General features: G+C 33.8%; 2 protein-coding genes across 4 annotated transcripts; one reads left to right on the top strand and one right to left on the bottom strand.

Moving 5' to 3' along the window:
- Positions 1 to 5923: 5923 nt before the first annotated feature.
- LOC140969923 (auxin efflux carrier component 7-like) lies at positions 5924 to 9821 on the bottom strand. Its single transcript, XM_073431444.1, has 6 exons — positions 8263 to 9821; positions 7849 to 8131; positions 7682 to 7767; positions 7171 to 7328; positions 6656 to 6732; positions 5924 to 6563 (listed from the first exon to the last, which is right to left on the bottom strand). Exons 1-6 carry the CDS (start codon positions 9533 to 9535, stop codon positions 6497 to 6499), a joined length of 1944 nt encoding a protein of 647 aa, XP_073287545.1. The 5' UTR covers positions 9536 to 9821; the 3' UTR covers positions 5924 to 6496.
- Positions 9822 to 13838: 4017 nt separating this feature from the next.
- LOC140969926 (uncharacterized) lies at positions 13839 to 25741 on the top strand. 3 transcript variants are annotated; one of them, XR_012174029.1, is made up of 26 exons: positions 13839 to 14273; positions 14718 to 14830; positions 14972 to 15098; positions 15393 to 15491; positions 15569 to 15637; positions 16096 to 16230; positions 16309 to 16377; positions 16477 to 16532; positions 16653 to 16812; positions 17551 to 17715; positions 18682 to 18766; positions 19140 to 19370; positions 19507 to 19601; positions 19721 to 19763; positions 19951 to 20108; positions 20558 to 20668; positions 20901 to 20969; positions 21058 to 21201; positions 21557 to 21631; positions 21710 to 21886; positions 21972 to 22057; positions 22620 to 22674; positions 22918 to 23043; positions 24840 to 24927; positions 25090 to 25206; positions 25350 to 25741. XR_012174029.1 is itself a non-coding variant. In XM_073431445.1 (26 exons), exons 1-26 carry the CDS (start codon positions 14151 to 14153, stop codon positions 25410 to 25412), a joined length of 2865 nt encoding a protein of 954 aa, XP_073287546.1. In that variant the 5' UTR covers positions 13840 to 14150; the 3' UTR covers positions 25413 to 25741. The 3 variants fall into 3 exon arrangements, 2 of the variants coding, with proteins under 2 accessions (XP_073287547.1, XP_073287546.1); XM_073431445.1 differs by having other exon boundaries at positions 13840 to 14273; positions 24814 to 24927; XM_073431446.1 differs by lacking the exon at positions 15569 to 15637 and having other exon boundaries at positions 24814 to 24927.
- The last annotated feature ends 84 nt before the right edge of the window (positions 25742 to 25825 follow it).

Raw genomic sequence — 25825 nt, 5'->3', positions numbered from 1 at the left:
TATACCATGTCTGTTGTTCACCCTACAATGACCGTGGCCAATCTTTCTCTACACACACACACACAAAATATTTGTCGTTAGTGTTTCGGTTGATTTTTGGGACAGATAGCAGTACAAGTTAGAGGCAAAGATCGAAAACATTTTTTCCGTAAGACGAATTTTTCTGTATTTATGTGTTATACGGAGTGACAATTGTCCCCAATATACAACAACTCTAATCCAAAAAATGCACTACTACGAGTTCTAGATGTCAGCGAACAAATATATGCCTGAACTTTCAAGTTTTAGAGGAAAAAGAATGCAACGAAAATGGATGCAAAAAGTGTATGATGAATGCATGTAGAGGGAATATTTAAAGAGTGAGTCACATGAGTCAGATGACACACCATTCTGTCTAGAGGACACAACCTTCTATGATAAGTCAAGGGTGCACCCTTCTGTGATAAGTCATGGGACACACCCTTCTATGATGGGACGTGTGCACAAGCCAGGGGACGCACCGTTCTATGCGAAGGGAAGATGTTTGAGACGCACTGGTTCGGACTGAAGCACTGACTGAAGGGTGCATTGGAATTTCGAAAATAAAAATTAATTTTCAAATAAACTTTAATTTGTCCAAAAAGATTAATATGGTCAAGAGCCACACCGAACCGGGCTGGCGCGCGCGTGCATGTTTCACCGAGACCTAGTCTATCAACGTCTTCTCCCTTCCCTTCTAAAAACTTTTGATATCCTTTGGGACCCAAAACCTTAGTTGAAACGTGGAGTTAATAAAAAAGACTTTATTTGGTACATTTCTCAATGTGGGACAGCTCCCATGTTTTTTCCATTCACTACTCATCATTTATCCAACAATATTATATACATATACATATATATATATATATATAGATATAATATATATATACATATATATTTATTTATTTATTTATAATTATAATTATTCACCGATCAAAAAGCTTCAATTAGGTACGGATGATTGTCTGTATATAATTATTTGTTATTTATATGGCACGTCCTTGTTATGCGTTTGTAAATGTAAGAGTTCATCAATTGATATATATCTTCTTGTTCGCACGTATTTATTCTCATATATATATCCGGAATTGAATTTAATGGCCCGAGACCACTAATAATTGTAGTATGATCATTTTATGGAAAAATAAAGCCGATAGATTGATGTTACAGTGAACCTTTTCACCTCTGATATTGAATAAGCTTGGTATATATATCTATGTTTTTATGTCTTCAACATGCACAACTTTTGGTCCACAACCATTGGTACGGAATCGTGCAAACAAAAATCTTTTTAAAAATAAAAAAAAGTGCAAAATAATTTGTTATCAACTATTTTATATATCTCCCCTTTCGAATTTCTCCTGCACACGGCAAATGATCAATACATTATCATATTGGTATAATTGAGATGGCTCCTAAAGATTCAAGAAACGTTGAGTCTACAAGTTAATAAAATGGTTTCGATTCCATGCATGTATTTCAACATCATATGCAAAGCTCATCGGACAAATAACAATTATTATTCAAATCAAACAAAGTCGAAACTTAACAATAAAATTGTGACAATTCAAGGGTGAACACTTCGATCTCAAAGTCCCAAACAATCAAAGTGGGGACTGTTTATGTATTTTAGTGGTACATTATAAAAGAAAAAAACAAAAGTAGTTAATTTCACAACTCTAAGAGGGCTCCATCTCTTTTCTTCTGCCAAACTTTTCCTTCTCATCAGTCCCCACTCCAACTTGGATTCCTATCCTTTCAATAATGCATGCTTGCACCAGAAATTTGGTTACATAAAATAACTTTATTAAACTAATGATAAATATTTTTAAAAATATCCTACCTCTTTCTCTCCATGCAACTATAATTTTTCATTGCTCCAAAATATAAATTATTTTATCCTTATTCAATAACCTTAATTTAGTCTCGTCATGAGCTCTTCTCTTTCGATTAAATTCCTGGGGGGAGTGTGATGCGTGGAATTGTCTTCATGCACCAATCTATCCGAGCCACATGCATCGTTCTTCCATCACATCAACACACTCACACACACATAGATATGTGTATACATATATATATGGCTACGTGCATATGTATATTTATTTATGGCTACGTGCATATAATGGTCATATCTATCTATTCGGTAAGCATTTGGGTGGGGTAATCGGGGTCAATACATAATAGTGCAACATGAGTACATGCCTGTAAATTGTATTGATGATTGATAATCGTCTTTAGCGGTTGTGCATTAGGGTTTTCGACCCGACTCGAATCATATACAAAAATCGGGTAATGTGTAGGATCGAGTATTTGTTGTTTTATAAAAAATTATAGTCGATAATAATGATTGAACTCAAATTTTTGAAACCGTACAACATTTCAAACATCACGTTTCGATTTTTTTTTATCCATTATAGACAATTATTACGCATAACAATTTGCCTCTCGATAATTGCATTTCTTGCAATAAATGAAATCGAACATGTGACATTGACTCTGAATATACCAATTGTAAGACCAAACGTTTGTTTTATCAAAAACTATAATTGGTGGTAACGAGCAACTCAAGTATTTTAAACTATACAATAACTCAAACATCAAATTTCAATTAATTTATTCAACATAGACAATTATTGTACTCAATATAATCAATCCAAAAATATAAAATTGTGTTCACCAATAAACTGACACACACTTATTAGATGTCATAAAACATATCAAAATTGTATATCTATTAAGTAATTATCAACTCATCGAAACAATGGGTGGAAAGTATAACAAAATTTATATATTATTAAATGAACGTGTATGATTAATGAATATAACTCGTTTATGAAAAGTGGAGATGAAAAAATAAATATCTCGTAGATTTAATCTATAAGTCTCGTGAATACAAAGCTCTTATGTCCCCCTTCAGTACTACACCGTATAATCCCCCATCGCTGGAATTTTTGTCGTTTGGTTTGCCAAAATACTTGACCTTTTATAATATTGTACCCAAAGGGGCGATTCCGTTTTACTAGCTCTTATTCGAGACATGTATCATATGTTTTTTGGCCTTCAATTCTTTTTTTATTCAATTTGGTCAGAATACCAAGAGACTATATCTCATTTATTCCACGCAGCCAAAAGCATCACAGCGACATACCAAAATAACAGCAAATCGAATTTCCTTTCATTAAACATTCTTGACTATAGAGAATAGCGGGAAGATCGGAATATTTTAAATTATTTGTATAGATATGTTGTAGGCATCGAAAAGAGTCGATATGGAATTGTTTGTGATGATGCTCGGAGAGAATTGAGGCATAGTAGGTGTCTGATACATGAGCTGAGAGCCTTTGTCTCCTAGTGGGTGTCCAATGTGAGATGAAACAGAATCTGAATTTGTGAAGAAACTCGTGAATGGACATGAAATTTTTTTCTGACTCCACCACTAAGATACTGAAGTCCTTATTGGACTCACGAATCACAATATATAAATACATACAAAATGCAATATGAAATGAATGAATCAAATGGTCGGAAAAACATGGATATTTAGAGAAAAAACTGTAGCGATAATTTCGATATGAGAGACCGGAAACTCCATACAATAAGACATCTGCTTATGCTTTATCCTCTAACCATGTTATGTCGGCCCTAGGTTCCACATGCACCGATTAACTTGTTTATGATTTCGGAAGATGTAGACTCGTACTATCTTTAGTCTTGCCATATCAACACTATATCACATGTGTGTTGATTGACATATTAATGATTATGAGACATGTTCATCTATAACATGAACCCAACCCTTATCCCTAGTCTCATCCCAAAATTGCTATCATCGAACTTCGACAATAATCAACAATTCTATCTTTTCACCTCGGCCTGTCGGCTACCACGAGCTTCTCAACTCGGCCCATGATTATCACAGTCATTTATCTTGCTTGGCCTGAGGACCTCAGCCTAGGTCCTAGTTCGGCTCGATGAACACACGAGACATCCGTTTGGTTTGTCATATGAGACCGAAAATTATATATGATATATAGGTGGTGAAATAATATATATGAATAATATAATGACTTGTATCTACAATTATTAATTCATCGTCTAAACATTAAATAAACAATGTATATAATCAAATAATATCTTCTCATTTAACTCAAAAATATTTTTTAAAATATATATTAAAAGAAACCTTGAAATTTGGCGCTGGAAAAATGAAACATATCCCTTCGACCTAAGCTAAGGGTCTCGTGAAAAACGAAGATCGTAAATATATACCAACACATACGTGCGTGTGTGACTGTATGCGTTCCCACGTAATACGACACCGTATAATTATCCATCTTGGGAATTTGGATAGTTAGGTTTGCCAAAACACTTGACTGGTTACAACTTGTAATATTGATCCCAATTGGGACAATTTTATTTTAATTTATTATTTGAGACCATATATCAAATTGTCTCACTCATAATGTAGTTTTTTTTGTTAAAAAATACATTATTATGTAACATTATTGCTTATCGTGAAATTATAAATTCAATGGCGATTTCGGTGATACGAAGATGTTTGTTTTGATTTTAAAAAATAAAATAAAGTACATAAGAATCTTTAGAAATTAAATTTTGGTAATCAATACATTTGCACATTTTTTTAAGTGAAATAATTTGAATATACAATGAGCATGTATAATGACATATAAAACTACAGAATTTAATACGAATTGAACTAATTAAATGTATTTAATATAATACAGTAAAAAGTCTTACTTTGTCTCAAGAATGATGATCCCCTCTTTGACCAGTATGCCAATTTTGACCTGGTAGAATATGCTTGTGTCACGCAACTTTGTATTTATCCGTAATTTTGGATTAATTATAAAAAGCAAATCATAATATCCCATCCCAAACCAGTTAAATGTACCCAAAATAAAAATTTAAAAGAAATTTTAATATAATACGTATGACTTTTTTTATTCTCCCCAATTTTCATTTAAATTTCAAAATAAATCGATTTATTTTTTCAAGGGTAGGCACCGAATTAGAATATACTAGAGAAGATTTCAATGATGAGTAGGTTTCATGTGAGACCGTCTCACGGATCTTAATCTGTGAGACGGGTCAACCCTACTCATATTCACAATAAAAAGTAATATTCTTAGCATAAAAAGTAATACTTTTTCATGGATGACCCAAATAAGAGATTCGTCTCACAAATAGGACCCATGAGACCGTCTCACACAAATTTTTGTCATGGGAGATTCCATTCTATTTGTTTGCTAATTGTTTATTCATTGGTAACTCATCTCCTGAAATATATTTTGATAGAATAAGCTTATTGCTTACTTTTATTTTAAGTAATATATTAATATTCTATTTAGGTTGTAATGTACAAAAATATATGTACACTGAACTTCGAAAGGCAACAAGAAAATTAAAGTCATGATTTATAACAATTTGAAGTTGAAAAGTGGATTAATATCTTATTTTTCGTTGATTAAGGGTTGGACTTGCACCAATTAGTTGAAAAGCGAAAGCAGACTTATCTCGTCACACACACTCCTTCTAAAGAAAAAGGGCCCAAAATTGCTTTTTGTCAAAAAAGTCCAAATTTCACAAAAAGCTCATTGAAAAGGCACATTGGCTCCCCAACCCCATTGTCTTTCTTTTCTTGCCATCTTATTCTTTGCTTTGATTTGTAGATTGAAAATTGAATTTCGAAATTGGGATTATATGGCAAGGGAGGAGACCTTAGTTATAGTTTTAGGGGATGTAAAACAGATATCTAAACCAATATTTATCTTAGATTTAAAAGTTAAATCAACTTGCCATGTAGTTGTTGGTTTCACTGTGTATTGAACACAAATTTCTTTCATTTTGTCTTATAAACTCTACCGATAAGATATTTTTACCGTGATGATCAAAACCATTCTACAATTAGTAATGGTTGAGTAATTTACACTTAGAAGTAAACGGCAGACGAAACAAATACAATAACAATGACTAAAAATCAACACGAGCGGAAGAAAATCTTGGAAAATATGAAGGAAAAAACTGTTTTTCTCCCTTAAAGACACTAATTTACATAGGAAATTCAAAGAAAAATCCTAGTTTAATTAGAAATCGTTTACACAAAGGAAAATGGTGGGGAAAAAGCTCGCTAATCTCTCGTGCTTCCATGTTTTCCTCTATTTTGTTCCCCTTTATATAAGGTTAGTCAAACATCATCTCCTCCCTTGATCTTACTTCACATGATTTCTTGGCTTTAAATTGGGCATAATCCTTAAATTAAGGGATAAGCTTAATCAACTATCTTGCCTCCAAATTCTTGGGAAGAAATAATTTTTTTTTCTAAGTTGCTGGACTTGTTCTCAAAATCCAAAGTTAGCAACAAAGTACATGATTCGATGCAGCCTTTGATGCCATCAGACAATATTGGAATTCATCTTAGACCATATATATATGGCTTGAATTAATTGGTCCGACGATCTTATAACCCAAGAAGTATGTAATATACCAGAGTGATTGGTAATGCGATCAGCATTCCAAATATAACCCTGAAAGCAAATTAAAAATGTGTAAAAGAATAAATAAACATGAAAATAAATCAAATTTAGCTTGGCCCTTGTCCTCGAGAAAATTTACTTACATGGTGCTAAGAATAGCTGGATGAACATTGTATTCTTTGGCGAACACAAACGGAACAATCCCTTGTGGTAGTGCAGCCTAATCGACAAGAACATGTCAGGGATTAAAAATAACATTACAGCACAAGGGTTTCTTGAATCTAATGCATGCAGCAGATGAATTGAATCTGAAATATATTAACATGCACATAAATAAACTAAAGAATATTGAAGTTCTAACCAAAGAACCATCGGTTTTAGAGAATCATCAGTTCCCAACATTTAAAATAACCAAGAATTTGTCATTTTTCCCCGTTTACAAGCTGGCGCATGGTCCCCCAAAACCCGAGTCCCAAGAGCATATCGAGTATAAAATTTGAACCCTCGTTTAAAATATAAGAATATTATCGATCCATCTTTCATGAGCTCAAACTAGGAAAATGGTTTCGTAAGTGGTCTTTGGCCCCTTATTGTTGCATGCATAATCATATAAGAATTTCACAGTAAAATGTTACTTTGAAAGAGAAAGTATAGTCACCTGCACAATTGCGACGTGGAGGAGGGTACCACGAAGGCCAATGGCTATCGAAGCCACAGCCATTACTGCTGGACCAGTGAGAAATCTCACGGCCATGGCGAAGCCCGCCACGGTGTTTCCACAAGCTATCAGCTTTGGTTGAAGGGCCATAAACAAACCTGTAAAGCAATTAAAAAGCGCTCAGACCAAATTCCAACCTGTAAATCGCAACCACCTTTGTCACTATGGCACATTTTGATTAAAGGGATCGATCCAACATCCGTCAAGTTCAGGACCGCAAATATATTATTCTTATCGGCCCCATGTGTCGGGTTGCTTTCTTGCATCGTATTATTATTTTTCAAAAAGTTGTTTGTGCCATCGTATTTTTATGCCCAACAATGAACGGCCAGAATTTTGGCTGTAAAAGGAACTCCTAAACAGTTAATGATTGACTTTTCAAGAAAATATGCCCAGAAATAAGTAGCATTCAAATTGGGTAAATATCCAGTCCAAGAACCTGAGTACTCACCTAAGCTAAACATGGCCATGCCGAGGCCAGCATCAGAAAGTATAGAGATTGATTGTGCTACAATTTTAGGCATATGCACACCCCACCTGAAATCGAGCATCTCCATAGTTAAGGACTAAAATGTTTTACCGGTTATCCAATTATATTCTTGATTGGATTTATCTTACCTGAATGAGATTAGAGACCAGATAAGACCAATGAGGCTAGAATAAGTGTTGGGATTTCGAATAAGTTTACGCCAAACCATGATCAAGATTAGACGAGTCATGACACTTGTAGGCGGCATGTGTTTAACGCTGGCTATCTTTGGGTCTAGGTCCGCGGTGGAGCTAGACCCGAGTTTTGACTGCGCTGTGAGACTGTCCTTATCCCTGCCATCGGTTCCATGATCTCTGCCTCCACCACCAAAGCTGAAATCTTCTCCACCAAAGTCCCCAGTTTGCGGAGCAGCTAGAACAAAGAAATAATCAAACAACTTGTGAGCTATATTTTTTTAAAAAAAAAAAAGAAATAATTTTTTACGTTAATGAATGAAGCTCACATTTTCCACTCTTATCAATCAGAAAATAAATAAATATCACCTTTAGGTGCTCCATTTTGTGGTATATCATTGACCAATAGCTTGATTTCCTTGGCAGCTTGATCAGAGCGCCCGGATTGCTCGGAAGCACCGAAATCCGGTCCCCCGAAAACGTGTAGGCCGCCACGACCACCTCCTTCAGACACCGGCGAAGCGCTTGAGCTCCACACAAACATGTGAAGCTCTTTAGCGTCGTGATTAGCTTTACTGCCTTGATTCTGAATCTGGGCTTGATGGGTTTTCTCCGTTCTTGGCACAGTGGACGAAATTTCAGGATTTGGAGCAGGATAAGAAGTTGGAACAGTCTGTGTGGGATAGTAACCGAATCTTGGTGAGCTCATTTGTACCCCTGGAGCGTAGTTTTCTTCAAAATTCGAAGGCCTTGGAGTTGGACCCCTGGATGATTGAACCGAGTACATTTCAGCTACGTTGAAATTAGACAATCTAGTCGTATCAGATTGGCCAAAATTAGACAGCCTCCCTGGAAATCCCATCATCGAATAAAAATCTGAATGGTTGAAATTAGACCCTCTGGGAGTTGGATTTCTTGAGGAGCTCAAACTGTAAATTTCAGCCCCTGTTAAATTCGAAGGCCGGGGAGTAATCCCTGAGAAGGAACCATGCCCGAGTGAACGCCTCGAAGCATTAGATTTCCTGACGGTAACATGAAGCTTGCCATCATTTCCAATCTCCGCGTCCGTTTCAAGAAAATCTTGCCCATCTAAAGAGACGACATCAGATTCAACCTTAAAAGATACGATTGAAGCAGCTGTCTCAGGAAACTGCTCCAAAATCAGCATTTTAGCGCCACGGTACTCGAACAAAAACAGCAGTAAAGTGTACCAAATGATGCACTGGAGCACCACAATCTGCACCATGAGGCTGCCGGAGTATTCTCCATACATGGCGATCAGCAAAGGAATCCCCATTACAAGAGTGTTCGGAAGAGTTGAAAGAGAGAAAATGGTTATAGCCCATTCCAAGCTGCCATTTTTGGTGAAATTTGCCCACAGTCCAAGAAGTACCAGCATGATAATCTTTTGCAGCGTGTCAGCAGCGATAAATTTGAAGTTCATGGCATATATATCGTTGGAGGAAATGAAGTGGAAAGACAGAAGTGGGACGGCAAAAATGGCGACAAATCGGTTGATGCCGGAGCATTGATCCGGAGAAAAGATTTTCCACCATCGGACGGAGCCGTAAGCCAAGATCATGGCTACATAGAGTGGAACCATAGCAGTTAAAACAACGTAAAGATCATGCCCGGTAATCATTTTCTCTGCTTTTTCAAGAAAAATGAATTAAATTTCTCCACAAAAAAAAAATTTGACAAATATTTTCTAATCGGGGTTGTGATAGAGGGAGGAGTAGGCTAGAAGGGCTAAGCAGAAACCCCTTATTTAACTATTACTGATCAAAGGGATATACGCTCCTTTTTCTGCCGTGGAAACAGAGCAGTGTCTCTCCACACCTCAAAGAGAGAAGACAAGTACTTGCTGAGCGTGAGAGAGAGATGGGTTTGTTTGGAATTAAAGGCCGTATCAATTACAAAAGGATTGTGTATATTCTTGTATATATAGAGAGAAGGGAAAGCCCTTTTTTTTTTTCTTTTTTCTTTTTTTAAATAACTGGGAAGAGATATGAGATCTGAGGCCAGTTGATTTGGACACATGTTTGATACTGTGGTCAGTCCGCTTCGGTGTTAAAGTCACTGGTTTTGACATAGTTGAGCTAATCTAACCACAGTTGGGTCTGAAGGCAAATCTTGATCAGCACTTTCAAGAACTTTCTTTTTATTATTTGTTTCACAAAAAATCGATAAAATACGTAGTTATTAACTTATTATCCACTGTGTAAAAGATGAAATTTTGTGGAACTCGAATCAAATTAGATTAGTTGGATTAACACAAGACTAGTATCCAAGCATCTCACCAATCTACCTCCGCCCGAGTTGAACTGTTTCCCGAATAAGCATGGGACGCTCACTACACCACCCTTTTGTTTGGAAAAAAGTGATGCTTGCATGCGATCTGCTCGTTCAATTTGTTTTTCAAAAGCAATGATCAAGATTCTCACTTGGGCTCAAGATTGATTAATTTGATTTTTTTTAACTTGGGTTTTTCAGTTTGTTCATTGTGTTTACCCTTCTTTCCAAGATTTCTTAACTTATTCACTTGTCTTTACAATCACACCATGATCCATTTGTTTACGAAAAGTGCTCTATAATCGATGGGTTCTCTCAGTTGCTTTGTCCACTTATGTCACATTTGTCGGATAACCCCACACCCTTCCACTAATATGCAATTAGTAAAATAAATTAACTTCATGTAAGTTAACCCGAACTACTTATGACAATTTGACTTAATTATTTGCGATTCATGTCTAGCTAGTTCAACCTTAGGTGTAAAACTGAAGTTCATTGTAAGAGATGATGCACTTTCTTTGCATGTTATATATTATTTCAAGACAAAAATTTCTAGTCCAATATTCAAAACAGAGACTAGTGAATAAATGGCTCCTCGTGCACATGATTGATTCCACTGCCATACCCACCACCCATGTACCTTATTTTTCTTAGTCCGACCTAAAATTATGTTTCGTTTGGACGGTAGTTTGACCCGTACAGATACTCGGATCTATAAAGCAGATCATGTAGTCCGACCAATAATATCGAATAAGTTCCATAATTTTATTTGATTATTTCAACAAACTTATTTTAATTCTACATTTTAGTTTATTTCATTTGATTTCACTTGTTTTTTTTTTTTTTTATCGCCCATACAATAAAAACAACGATCACCTTCATAAATTAAATAATGAGAGTTGGAATGCTCAATTACTTATTGATCTAAAAGTAAGTCAGATAAATTTAAGAATCTTATATTTTCCGTGAGACGAATCGACTCGATTCATACTTAAAGTAAAAAATAGTATTTTTAGCATAAACAATAATATTTTGCATGAATCATATCAGGTTATTTGTCTCACAAGATTATTGCACATGAGTTTTTGTATTGATCTAATCATTTGAGCTTAATTAATCATAACGAGATATTAGTAAACTCAGTTGATCATTATGCGTGAAAATAAATGTTCAGTGTACAACGATATTTTTTTTAAAAAAAATAAATAATAATAATAATAATATCCAACAAGAATAATCCAAATTTATTTTTACAAGCCATTTGGTAGGAAATGATTTATGATAGTCGGCCCTATGGACTTACAACCCACAATCCATTAGGCCCATGCTCATGTTATATATTGTACCGTTTCAATGGACTGTCGTTTGCCAGCAAGGTAGCAACGATAACACACACACACACACACACACACACATATATATATACACACATATATATATTGTTCTATAATAGAAAATAAACGAGATACTTGTTATGTAAATATCTTTATCACTATATATCACGACATATAAGATACTATTTGTTTAGTTGGATAAAATTATGTGTTGTCTTTATCTTTTACAACAAACGATAATAATTAATTAATAGGTTTTTTTTGTGAGATCTGTGATATTGTCTGATAAAATATCTTCTTTATAATAATTAATAATATTTTTGATATAAAAAATAATATTTTTTTTTATAAATAACATAAATAAGATATTCATCTCAAAAAAATAATTCGTAAAATCACCTCAAAAAAATTTCGTAATATTTAATTTATAATAAAATTCATATAGTTTACTAGATGTTTGAAAACAACAATTGGTTTTTAAGCACCTAATCTATAATAATAACTAGTGCATTTCTACACTTTGTCTACATTTTTTTTATAATTATTTTTATTTATAATCAAACAAGTGTAATATAATAATTGCAAAAATAACACAGAGTCATAATGTAACTTGAAATGAAAAAAAAAAATCATAACTGTAAAAATTAATGATAGATTATACTGCAATTTTAAATTTTAAATTTAATAAAAAATTGACAAGATTATGGTATTTTACCTACTTCCAAAAAGTGATAGAAGAAATTTCAACAAAAATAATTTACAAAAACTTGACAGACATACATCTAAACGGCTAAATTCAGAATCCAAAATAAGAGAAATTGGCCTTCAGTCCCTATCTGTCGATTTTTTTTTGTGTTCAGTCTTTGGGTATTTTTTTAGTACCACATTCCCACATGAAGTATACCACATTTCCACATAAAGTGTACCACATTTTGTATGACATAGTACCACAATTTTGTGGGTAGGGAGTGAACGCAAAAGAAATATTTTGATTATAGATTTTTCACCAACTTCCCCTCCAAAATATACCAAAAGTCCCTCAACCAATTTGTAAGAATACAAAGTATCAGAAAATACTGCATTTACAATAAGATCACACTCAAAAAATTAAGAAAAATGCTAAAATAAAAAATAAGCATTAATTGAAAAACGGTTTAGTTGCTCTTAAATTATATTTATAAATTTCAGAAAACCTAAAACCTATTGACCAAAGGCTCAAAGAAAATTAAATGGACTTGATTAAACTCACGTTTGCCCCTTTGTCGAAATAAAAAGCCTTGGATGCCATCAATTTTCGGTTATCAAAACGTTATTTTTATCCATATCTATTTAGGTGTTTTTTTTTCTACGTGAAAATTTATAAAAACAACGATCTAGACGGATTTCTCATTATTTGTTTGTATAAATGTGTATATATATCTATATAAAAATGAATATAAAAAAGACAAAAACTTGTGTGAGACAGTCTCACGGGTCGTATTTGTGAGACGAGTCTCTTATTTGGGTCATCCATGAAAAAGTATTACTTTTTATGCTAAGAGTATTACTTTTTATTGTGAATATGGGTAGGGTTGACCCGTCTCACAGATTAAGATCCGTGAGACGGTCTCACATGAGACTCACTCATATAAAAAGGCCAAAGGGTGAGGAAAAAAAGGCGAAAATACGTGAGAGCTCATTTCGACTATTATATTTATGGAACGTAAACATGTAGAAAATGCAAAAATAAATCTTGCAAGTTTAATACTTTTACGGTCGTTTGGTTTATGACATGAAATAAATAGTATGAAGATAAGTAATATTTTTTAATAATAAAATATATTAGAATGATAGTTAATATAATGTTTGATTTGATTGATTAATTTGATTAAATTTGAGATAACACAATATTATTATTTTGTTTTTTTAAAATATTAATAAAATAATTATAATATTATTTATTAAAGATATTATTGTAATTTTAATTTAATATTTACTTTATATGAGATGAATGATTGATGATTTGATTGATATAAGATAAATTATTGACATATGAATAAATAATATAGGACATCAAACATGATATTAGATTGAATAAAAATATGAATACAAATATAGATAAATAATAACGTGAACCAAACGGTATCCAATATCTTGGGCAGATGAGATCCTACCTATGTGAGCACTATTTTCACTTCATTTCAACGGGTAAGATCTTGTCATACATATAATTTCCAAAAAAAAAAAATGATTCTATATATACATAGATAAATCTTGTTCATCCATTTATCATAAGGACAATATCAATATGAGTTTGATGAAATAAACCAATATCTTGGGCTCGAATAATAAAGTATATAATCACTGATACCTCGTCATCGTTGCCTTCCTGCGAAACTAATTTCAAGAATCTTGCAACCTTCCTTCTCAATCTCGAATCAAACATTACTCGGAACGAAAACAAAATGAGTAAAGCCACAACAAATATCTATCATAAGTATTCTCTATATTCGTGCTGAACAGGCGTACAACCCACAAAGGACCCCGAGATTCTTTTTTCAAAGCTACCATCTTCGTCAAGATTGAATTTTTATCATCACCAACATAAATTTAATCTGCAATTTCCAGTTTATCAGCGTGGAGCTCAAGCTAATGGATGATGAAGTGGTGCAGCGAGTGTTTCAAGAAGGCGGGCGTGATTTCTATCAACAACAGGCCTCCACATCTTCCTCTTCTTCTTCTTCGTCGATTCTTCAGTCTCTTCCTCTTCATGTGGTATTTCTGTTGTTTTGTTTTGTCGTTGTGTAATTTATTTTGTTTTTTTCCTTCATTTCCAGTGTTGACTTCTTTAATTGCTGAAAAGAGTTCAATTTTGGGATTCGAAGATTGAACTGATGTGGGTTGTTTTTAATCGACTTTATTATTTTGGTAGATTGATGTCAAAAAAGTTTGTGGGATATGATATGTTCTTGCCTCATTATATTTATGATTTTTTGAATAGCTGCATTTGTATAAGGATCCGGAGAGCAGTTCAGTTGATTAGGCATATTTTTTCCTCTACCTGCAGGAATTTTTTTTTTGTTTTTATGCTTCTTTATTCGGGGGCTGGGAGGACGAATTTGTGGGCGATGAAATGTGTATCCTAAGTTTAATTAATTTTGGACTTTGGAGCCATCATTTTCAATCATATAAGCATGATGGGTTTCTGGAAATTTGCAGTCTTTTGATCGTGGATATTATTTGTTGGTGAAATCCATTCAAGAACTTAGATCAAAGAAAGAGGGCTTGGTGACTGTTGGCATTGGAGGTCCGAGTGGGTCAGGAAAATCTAGGTACGTGTCTTTCTTCTTTTGTTCACTTGCCTTCAATCTGTTACGCGGCTATGTAAACTGTTGCTGGACTTTGCTGGAAGCTCAATCATGTTAAATGAGTGTAAGAAGTACTAAATTATGTGAATGTTTTGATTCTTTAAGCTTAGCTGAAAAAGTAGAATCTGTGATCGGTTGTGCTGTTATCTCTATGGAGAACTTTCGAACAGGAAATGATGAAGGGAATGATTTGGATTCAATAGATTTTGACCTTCTTGTGAAGAATCTTGAGGTACTCTTTTGTTTATCAGTAAACTGTCTTTGAGCATACAAAAAGATTAGATATTTACTCAATGCTTCAGTGTATGACCCGAAAAGGGTTTACTTTTTGAAGGAGGATTGTTTAATGATTAATTGACATGTCACCATGTCCTCGGAGTTGTTGACATATACTTCTGGTGAAATATTGTCCGGTGGTTGACTCTTGGAAGATTTTTTTTTCCAAAACGCAAAGTGCTTTTGCTATTTTTACCTCCATAAATTTGCAAAATTTGTGTTATAAAACCAGGCTTCTTGTTCATTATAGGACTTGATAAATGGCCATGACACATTGATCCCAGTGTTTGATTTTCAAGGAAAAAGACGTATTGGCTCAAACACTATAGAGAAAAATTCATCTGGGGTGGTAAGACTGCTTTTCAGTGCTTTCTGATAATACTGTTTTAATCATACCGAGTTTCATTCTCAATGTTACACTTTTAGGTAATAGTTGATGGCACTTATGCGTTGAATGCAAAACTACGCTCTTTGTTAGACATAAGGGTTGCCGTGGTAATTCTTCCTCTACTTTTTCAAAATTTATGTAAATAGTTTATCCTCGAAAATTTCTTTGTGATTTACGCTGTGACGGTCTGCATTTTTCACAATTTGCTCATGTCCTTAAAAATTGCTTGGTCTTAAGTTTTTTACAGAATTTTCATCCTAATGTTTTCTGCCACAATTCATTTAATGTATAAAACCATCAATTACGCACACGAAAATTTAATAATCACTTTGTTTTTCTCTGTTCTTTTCAACAATTATTACACACAAAAATGTTGTGTTGCCAACTTCTATAAAATTAAGAGAACGTCATCTCATAGTTCCTCTTCCTTGTAAATCTGAAAAAACTTTAGATGGGATATTTTAGAGGCTAACCAATTGAAACATTATATTTTTTACATCTGATTTCTCTTTGCTATCTTGTTATGATAATTAGTCCTAAGTCTCTGATACATATGGGGAATCAGGTTGGTGGTGTTCATTTTAGTCTACTTTCTAAAGTTCAATATGATATTGGAGGGTCTTGTTCTTTGGACTACCTCATTGACAGCATTTTCCCACTCTTCCGAAAGCATATCGAGCCTGATCTTCATCATGCACAGGTTGGGAGTCAATATCCGGCTTGTTACCACTTAATGATTACTTTAATCTTATTATTGATTGGATGCGCTCTTTTGTAGATCAGAATTAACAACAGTTTTGTTTCATCATTCAGAGAGCCTATTTACAAGCTCAAATGCAAGAGTGAGGTACATTAAACAGGGTTTTAACTTTTGGTTTTGATTCTTAGTTAATTTAAATGTGTGTCACATTGAGTCAACTTTCAAACTTGTTGTGGTGTGTGACAGTCTCAAAGTGGGCAAGCTCCCTACATTTTTCATGGAAAGGAAGCACAACACGACAAGTCAGTGTTTGAGCCATTCTATTTTACCTCCCATCTTTATCCATGAAAATAGTTATTGGAAATCCATTTTTCACTTTCTTTATCTCAGTGGAGTCTCAACTTGTGTACTTTTGCTTCTAGTTTTATTGAAATGTACCTCAGACCTCCGTCTGCAAGTGAAGAAGCAAGAATCAATGACTGGATCAAGGTGCGGCAATCTGGTATTAAGTACTATTTATCACTCGGTGATCAGAGGATTGTTGACAAAAATTACATCATACGACCGAGAGCTGAATTTGAGGTAAATTATGAACACATGCTATTTCATCTGCGTAGTCTTCTATATGTGTACTTTATCGTCTATGGCACTTTAAAACGTATCTCTGAAGAGTACCTATGTGAAGAAGAGAGAAATGTTATTTGTTTGCCACATTCTTCAAAAATTCTTTGAAAAAAAAAAATCAAGATGTGATTTCTGTTTACAGCTCAATTTGTGTCACTGTTTTCAAAAGGAATTTTGAGTATCTGACCTAGGATTAAATTGATGGATCCTTCAACAGAAAATCGAACTAGAAATCCAGGTTCTGGCCTCTGGGTTCTGCAATATGTTTTATATGGCCCATGTATTTGTTTGTTACTTTTCAGTAATTGTTTTTGTCTCCTGTTTCATGTTCTTTTTGGCCAAAAATCCCCAAGAAATCGATGCAAACACATATTTATCGTTTTGTACAATCTAAGTTTGAAATAAACTGTCAATGCTGTTAGGGGACTAGTTTTTCCTCGTTGCTTTTCTCATTGGTGAATTATCTTGTAATTTAACAGTTTGTGCCTCTGTAACTGGCAACTTCAACTGTTTCTTGATATATAATAAGTTTTTACAGATTGTATTGATGCTTTCTGACATGCTATTGCTTATAACAACCTTGTTTTTGGGAATCTGTCCATGAATTCGGTCGTTTTTTAAATGGTTGACAGCTAATAACCTCTGGGTTTTCTGTCACAGAATCTAACAGTATTTATACCCTCCCCAATTTATCAGGTTGGACGGATGACTTTGGGTGGATTGCTGGCCTTGGGATATAACGTGGTGGTCAGTTATAAACGGGCATCAACCTCAGTTATTGATGGCAATCTTTCACTGTCATTGGAGACAATTGATACTCTTGGAGAGACCTACGTAGTACTTAGGGGCACAAGTAGAAAAGTATGGAATCTTCATCTTTTTTAACAAGACCTTAATTTTTTCTAATAATTGTTTTGAATAATTCTGGAACTACACAACTTTTAATTCTGATGCCCCACATGCTGTTATCAGCATTTTGTTTTCTATGCATTTAACCTTTGTGTCAGCTTGTGTAATATGCATTTTCTCGTCGGCTTGCATTGTTGGTGCAAAGCTAATAGCTCACCGATATATTTCTTTTGTTAGTTTTCTCTTGTTCTTCTGACATCAAGTAAATTGTGTTTGTTGCCAGTAGTCAACTGCCTCAGTGCCGCCCCTTAAAAGCCAATCAACGTGGGAACTTCATTCCTTTTCTCATCACATCACTGATTATTAACTGAATACGAAATATTCTTTTACCTATATATCACCTTGAAACAAAACTTTTTCACGTTCCCGGTACCTTTTTTACTCTGAAAGTGGAGTGTGTGAATCTGTAAACTTTGACTTAGTATCTCATTCTCGTCATGGTGTCAAAGTTACATTATATGGTGCCTAAATCCGGGTTGTGTCTGTTAGGTTTGTTAAACTTTGTAACATACCCATTGACCCCCGAATGTTCAGGATCCGTAGGGATTAATTAGTTCATTCTCACATGTTAGTGCATGTGCCTCATTGATTAGCTTAGACATCAATCTTCTAAATATCGTTATAATTAGTTCATTCTCACATGTTGGTGCATGTGCCTCATCGATTAGCTTAGACGTCGATCTTCAATATAAAATTTTCTAGTTCAGACCTCGACTCCATGAAATTGTGGTCCATGAGTGTACAGGTTTCTAGTTCTTGTCACGCCATCAGTCTCATTGTTTAGATTTAGTTGATGTTCGATGTTGTTAAACCCTTTTATTATTTGCAATTTCATAGTTTATATTTTGACATAAGCCCTTTATTAACCAGGAAAATTTATGAAGTCGAACTTGTTTTATATATTTCATCTCTTTATAGATTGTTGGAGCTGAATCATCCAGGATGGGTATTACTGGACCATGGATAACAAAATCATATCTTGAGATGATCCTTGAGAGACAAGGTTTGAACTCAGACATGTATAATGAGCAAATGTGATTTCGATCTCATGTCAGCTGCAGAAAACTGCTTCGTCAGCCTAAGATTTTATTTTGTATGAATAAGCTTCTTGGAATGGTTATGGAGTTGTTTCAAACTTGATTGGAATAAGAAAAGTGATGTTCTATGTCACGTTTCTTTTGCTCGGGTTAGATGTCTAACCAAAGCATTGTAAAAATAAGATAAGTGAATGACATGGTATTTTTACAAATTAACTGTACCAAGTGCTGGTGGCTAGGCGTGCAAAATTGAGAAGTGGTTTAGATTCTCTTATTCTTTTTACTTCTGATAACGATACGAATTATGAACTATATCTAACGAAAATCTCCAAGTTGCAGGGGTACCACGGCTTAATACACCTCCACCTTTGTCTAGTGCACCTTTGCCAAATGCTCAAGAAAGGATGATCCAAACTCCAAAGCCGCTTCGTATAATTCCCAACCTGAACAACCGAATTGAGGATTTACAACAGCCATGGACTCGATCACCAACCAAGTCAATGATGGAACCATTAGCAACGTGGCAATTTATCTCATCAGATCCTCTCCAGACCGAGGGGGCTATTGCTGGTGTGTGTGTGTTTTTTTTAATTGCAGTGAGCAAAAATCTCCCCACCCCATAATAAAAGTGGAAGCAAATTAAAAATTCGGGTGAAAGTCTTTTCAATTTTTCTGTGGCTAGAATATTTTCATGAAAAAACTACAGGTCCTTCCTCTTCCAGGGGTGCCTTTAAGCTTGCTCCAATGCCTGAGTCATATGACTTGGATAGAGGATTGCTTCTTGCTGTACAGGCAATACAAGTGAGTGTTATAATATAATTGCGGGGTTAATTTTCCCCTGTACAATTGCGTGTTGAAATTAAATATCTGCTGAAATCTTTAGGAGCATTAACTTCATGAACTGCAAATGATTATTACAGGCTTTATTGGAGAATAAGGGTCTTCCGGTCATAGTTGGAATTGGTAAGATAGATTCTCTCTCTCTCTGCTCATTAGTTGATGATCTGTATCAACTTTGTTACTAAACTTGACAGTTGACCCTTTATTGTGTGTTGCTCTTTTGGTATTGTGATATTTTGAAAATAACCGAATCTATGGAATCTTGGTATTTGATATCAGTCTTTGATTATGTATTGCCACTTAATTGTAGGAGGTCCCAGTGGATCTGGAAAGACGAGTTTGGCTCACAAGATGGCAAATATCATAGGTTGTGAAGTTGTTTCCCTTGAAAGCTACTACAAATGGGAGCAAATGAAAGGTTTCAAGTTCGATGACTTCAGTGCTCTTGATCTGGCTTTACTTTCAAAAGTACGCATTTTATTTATGTATTTGTTTTTCTTGTCCTCCATTATTTTTTTTTGCGGTTTTATAACATTTATAAAATGATTTTTGGATAAATTTTTTATTTTGATCAGCTTGTTGGAACAAAGATGACAATAATTTACTTACTTAAATTAACATGGTGTAAGAGTAATGTTTGGATGTTGTCAGTTTATTGGATTACTCATGGAAAGAAGCATCGTAAAACACTGATTTGTGAAATGGAGCCGTAATATGAATATAGTGTTATGAATTTGTATGACATGTTATAATCACCTTCCTATAGCCCTTGACCAATACACGGCTTCCTCTTATAACTTTTTTATAATTGACAAATTGGAAACACTAGATGGGAAATGTGCTGATTAACATTACTTCTTCTCCAATGGCAATTTTTTTATGCTCCTTTTATTTGAAATTCTTTTGATCATTGGCAGAATATTGATGACATAAAAAATTGCCGAAGAACCAAGATACCTGTCTTTGATCTGGAGACTGGTGGTCGCAGTGGTTTCAAAGAACTTGAAGTATCTGAAGATTGCGGTGTGGTACATATTGGAATCGTGATCATTTGATTCCTCTCATATCTTTATTCCACCTGCTTAAATAGATATTCATTAAATCACGTTGAATCAAGATAAACTGGTCTAGGACTACTATCGTTTGTGGATCAATAAATTGCTTGGGTGGCCTTGTTTTGTTATCAAAATGTTGTACTATTAAACTTGGTTTAATTTTCATCTTAACAGGTCTAAGAACTTTGTTTGCTTGTTTTTCCAGGTAATTTTTGAAGGCGTCTATGCCCTGCACCCTGACATCAGAAAACCTCTGGACCTGTGGATTGCTGTTGTGAGTTTGATGTCAATTACACTCACCTTTTGCTTGATTACAGTTTTCGTGATTGCCTCTTTGAAAGCAAACCTTTGGTATTAAACAGGTTGGTGGGGTCCATTCACATCTTATTTATCGAGTTCAAAGAGACAAAAATAGAGTTGGCTGCTTCATGTCCCAAAATGAAATAATGACGACAGTATTTCCTATGTTTCAGCAACATATAGAACCACATCTTGTTCAAGCACATGTTAGTTCCTCAATTTCGTTTGAGTTTTTTGTGTGTTCTTGTATAATGGAAAAGACGTGTTTTAACAATCATGGTGCACATGAATTATTTGCAAACTAAGTGATAAAAACACAGATTGTTTAAAAAAGCTGGATTTTTTAAGCCACGAAGTGTTTTTGGGCATTGATCTCTGTTTCTTTTCAATTAAATTACAAAAAGTGTTTTTCCCTATCATGACACAAATCTGCTAATATCCTTCTGAAAAAGAAAACTCTGCTTATTAAGTGTTTTGTTAAACTAACTCAGCTCATCAAGTGCTTTTTAAAACTCAACAATGATAAAAAAAAAAATGGAATTCTTTGTCAATTGGATGCAGCTGAAAATCCGAAACGACTTTGACCCAGTGCTTTCACCAGAGAGTTCGTTGTTTGTGTTAAAAAGTAATAAACAAGTAAGTTGTTTCTTTGTTCTTCTGTGCTTGATTTTCACGAATGTTTTTCTTTTAACATGCTTGTACCACCGTGCACAGGTGGCTTACCAAGATATCCTGAAAATTCTTGATCCCACTAAGATATGCAGTTCAGTGCAAAATTTTATTGATGTATATTTGAGGCAGTCTGGAGTACCTTCTAATGGACGGTTGACCGAGAGTGATTGTGTAAGAGTCAGAATATGCGAAGGTAGATTTGCTCTGCTGATCCGAGAGGTTTGTTCTGTTAGATAGCTTTTCCATTTTGTTTTCATTGTATATTTGAAGTCTATCAACCGCACCAATCTCTTTGCTTGTGCAGCCTATCAGGGAAGGAAATTTTGTTATTCAGCCAAAAGTTGATTTTGATATCAGCATAAGTACAGTTGCCGGTCTTCTTAATCTTGGGTATGTTGATTTTTTGGCGTCGAAGGTGATGTATCTTCTTATTTTCTTTCACCGTTATTATCATGTTGCCTATTAATAACTCGGTTATTTCACACGTTAGTAACTATTTAAGGAATATTAGAATGTGACTAAAAATTCTTTAACGTATGCTTAACCAAGAAACTTCTGTTGTGAAAAGAGTTGTGGTCAATCTTTTGGGCAGAATAGCAGATATTTGTTGATCGCGCATAGTTTCTTCACTTCATGATTAAAGTTTATAGATTTCCAGATCTTGTAAGATTTGTCTGCGGCCAAATTTGATCTTGGGGCATATATTTGGACCAAAACACGAAGATATGAATAGACTAAAGCAATTAGGTCTCTCATGATTAATCTAAGAAGTTAAAGCATACTACTTTTCTATTATCCATTTCAATAAAAAAATCTTTGTTTATTGTGCACAAGGATGGCTACAGCTCCACTAATTTTTTTTCCGTCACATCGAGCACTTTTTACATGTTTTCTATTTGGTAGCTTTGTTCGTGCTATTTTAAATTATATGTTTTTATCCATATGACTTCAGGTATCAAGCTGTGGCATATATAGAAGCGTCTGCATACATTTACCAAGATGGAAAGGTCGTACATACTTCTTTGAAAAGATATCTAGTAACCACTATGTCTTGGAAATCGAACTCAGTTGAGAATGCAATCAGATAAATGACTGGACCTCTCAGAATTTTCTTGTCTTGAGTTTGCGATTACTTAAATGATATGGAAATCACTCAGGATTTTTAATTTAAAACGGAGCAATCACGAAAATGGATTATGTAGCCTACGTAACAACTAGTTTAAGACTTAACACATCTCCTCTTTTTTTAGATCCTTGTCGAGGTTGATCATTTACAAGATGTCCCGACTCCTTACATTCAAATCAAAGGTGTCAACAAAGAAACAGTGGTAGCTGCTGGTTCTACCCTTAAGCTTGATGGTTCATACACAACAAAGGTTCAGTCCCGTTTCTTATACACTATCATGAAGTACGTGCGATGCACGTTGACACTAATTATATATGATATGAATTATATAGAAAGTTAAAAATTCAATTTCAAAAACTTATATTATTAACAAATGATAATAAACATAATACATAGAAAACATATGGATTGAAAAAACTCAAAAAAATGTTTATTCATCCACACACTAAATATTAGGGAGAGCAACAAAAAAAACAATTTAGATGAAGATGAAATGACGCAGAATATATAGATAATACATCATATGTCATTTCAAATTTATAGTTGACCACAATCATCTACTATCATTCCAACATCTCACTAAATGTATATCTTATAAATAAATAGCATATGCAATAAGGAAAAAATAGATGACACAACACTTTGAAAAAACGACAACCAAACAAATAAATAAAATGAATTGTTCTCTCTTTCTTTTGCACTTACTTATATGCAATCCTTTGAGAGAAATTTGATGTCAAAACTATGATATCAAATGTCATTTCAAGAAAATATCAAAATTTTCAGTCTTAAGCCCTTAATAATTTACAAATACTCCAAACAATAATTGTAATAAAGTTGAGTCTTTCTAAGTTTCAAAGAAATTAAAGGGAGAAATAATGGTTATCAAATGAAATAAATTTTTTTAAAAAAAATGAAATAGAATGAAATATTACGTAATTAAATATTATAATGAAAGAAAGACGAGGGAAGAAAGTGAAAAGCACATAACCATAACCATAAAATGTGGTTAAGCAGTATTAATTAATTGACTAAATGTGAAATCATCACACATGTTACTTGATATGACATATGATACTTGATAATGAAAGTAAATAAACATGTGAAGAGTAATTATGTCCGTTCACAATTGGAAAACTTTTCCATTATCCACATTTTTATTATGCAATTCTTTGAGAGAAACTTGATGCCAAAACTATGATACAAAATGCAAATTCAAGAAGATATCAAAATTTTCAATCATAAGCCCTTAATAATTTACAAATACACCAAACAACAATTATAATAAGTTAGGGAAGAAAGTGAAAAGCACATAACCATAACCATAAAATGTGGTTAATTAGTATTAATAAATTGACTAAATGTGAAATCATCACACATGTTACTTGATATGACATATGATACTTGATAATGAAAGTAAATAAACATGTGAAGAGTAATTATGTCCGTTCACAATTGGAAAACTTTTCCATTATCCACATTTTTATTATGCAATTCTTTGAGAGAAACTTGATGCCAAAACTATGATACAAAATGCAAATTCAAGAAGATATCAAAATTTTCAATCATAAGCCCTTAATAATTTACAAATACTCCAAACAACAATTATAATAAGTTAGGACCTTTATGAGTTTCAAAAAAATTAAAAGAGAAAAATTGGTTATAAACAAAATAATTTTTTTGTAATGAAATAGAATGAATAATGTATAATTAAATATTATAATGAAAGAAAGACAAGGGAAGAAAGTCAAAAGCACATAACCATAGCCATAAAATGTGGTTAATTAGTATTAATTAATTGACTAAATGTGAAATTACAACATATGTTACTTAATAATAAAAATAAGTAAACATGTGAAGGGTAATTATGTCCGTTCACAATCGGAAAACTTTTTCATTATCTACACTTTTATAGGTATATAGATATAGATTTTGTCTATTCTCCGATAGGCCGCATTGCTTCTTAGGGGTGTTAAACATTCAATAAGTTGTGTCTCTGTTCCTAACCCTGTCGTCTCAGAGTTATCTTCAAATAATTATGGAAAGGTTACCTTCTCTGGAGAGAAGTTCAATCGGGATTCATTCTAAACAAGCTGCGAGATTGCAAGAACTTGTGGAATATATACATTCCCAGGTACTATTTTCTAGTTTTATTTTACGTGCTTCATGGATCCTTATAGCCTCTGTATCCAGAAATTATTTTCAGCTTAAAATTCAAGATCTTGAAATGCAATACAACTAAATGGTTCTTTTCTAATCTTTTGATTTGATATCAAATTGTCACGGCATTGAACAGGGTAGTAGTACGGCTTCAGAATCATCACCAAGTAGAGAAGCATCCCCATTAGAAGGCGTAATTGAAGATATGCAGTCGAGGATTAAACGTCTTGAAAGATGGCATGCAATCAATACTGTATATTCCCTCTAACCCTTCCAACTCTCCCCTCATTTTTATGCTACAGTTTCAAAATCCTATATATGTATATATACATCCCTTATATTATTTTGAATTTTATTTTTGTATGTAATTTCTAAATCGATCACCTTTTTGTGTAGGTACTTTGGACATTTCTAATGTCTGCATTTGTCGGATATTCACTCTACCAGAGGAAACGTTAACGAGTTTACTGTTTCACTTACAGCCACCATACAAAGCTTCACGTTAATTCCTGATCGGAATCGACTAAGGACTAATCAAGAATGCCACTGCTAACTTTCAACTGTTGTTTCTGCTAGGCAGTGTAGAACATATTTGAGCATGAATTTTGCAATACGAAAACTAACTGAAAATCAATTTCATTTTTTCTTATTCGTTTTGGTCATAGAAATGAGAAAATACGCTGTTACTCTGATTGGTTCTGTTATTTGCAAAATTTAATGAAAAAAGAAGATATTATTAATGAATTGAGGAATTTTTGTATATAATGAAATGGTGAAGTTCTAAGATAGCATCGGTTCAAATTCCACTTCTGTGGATAATAATAATTAAATTAGATAGAAATTTCTTTCTGACATATAGTGTGTGTGTATAT

The sequence above is a fragment of the Primulina huaijiensis genome, unplaced genomic scaffold (assembly GCF_012295235.1).
Source record: "Primulina huaijiensis isolate GDHJ02 unplaced genomic scaffold, ASM1229523v2 scaffold43089, whole genome shotgun sequence".
NCBI classification, from domain to species: Eukaryota; Viridiplantae; Streptophyta; class Magnoliopsida; order Lamiales; family Gesneriaceae; genus Primulina; species Primulina huaijiensis.
Note: the sequence above shows the minus strand (reverse complement) of the source record. Positions and strands in the feature narration are given on the sequence as shown.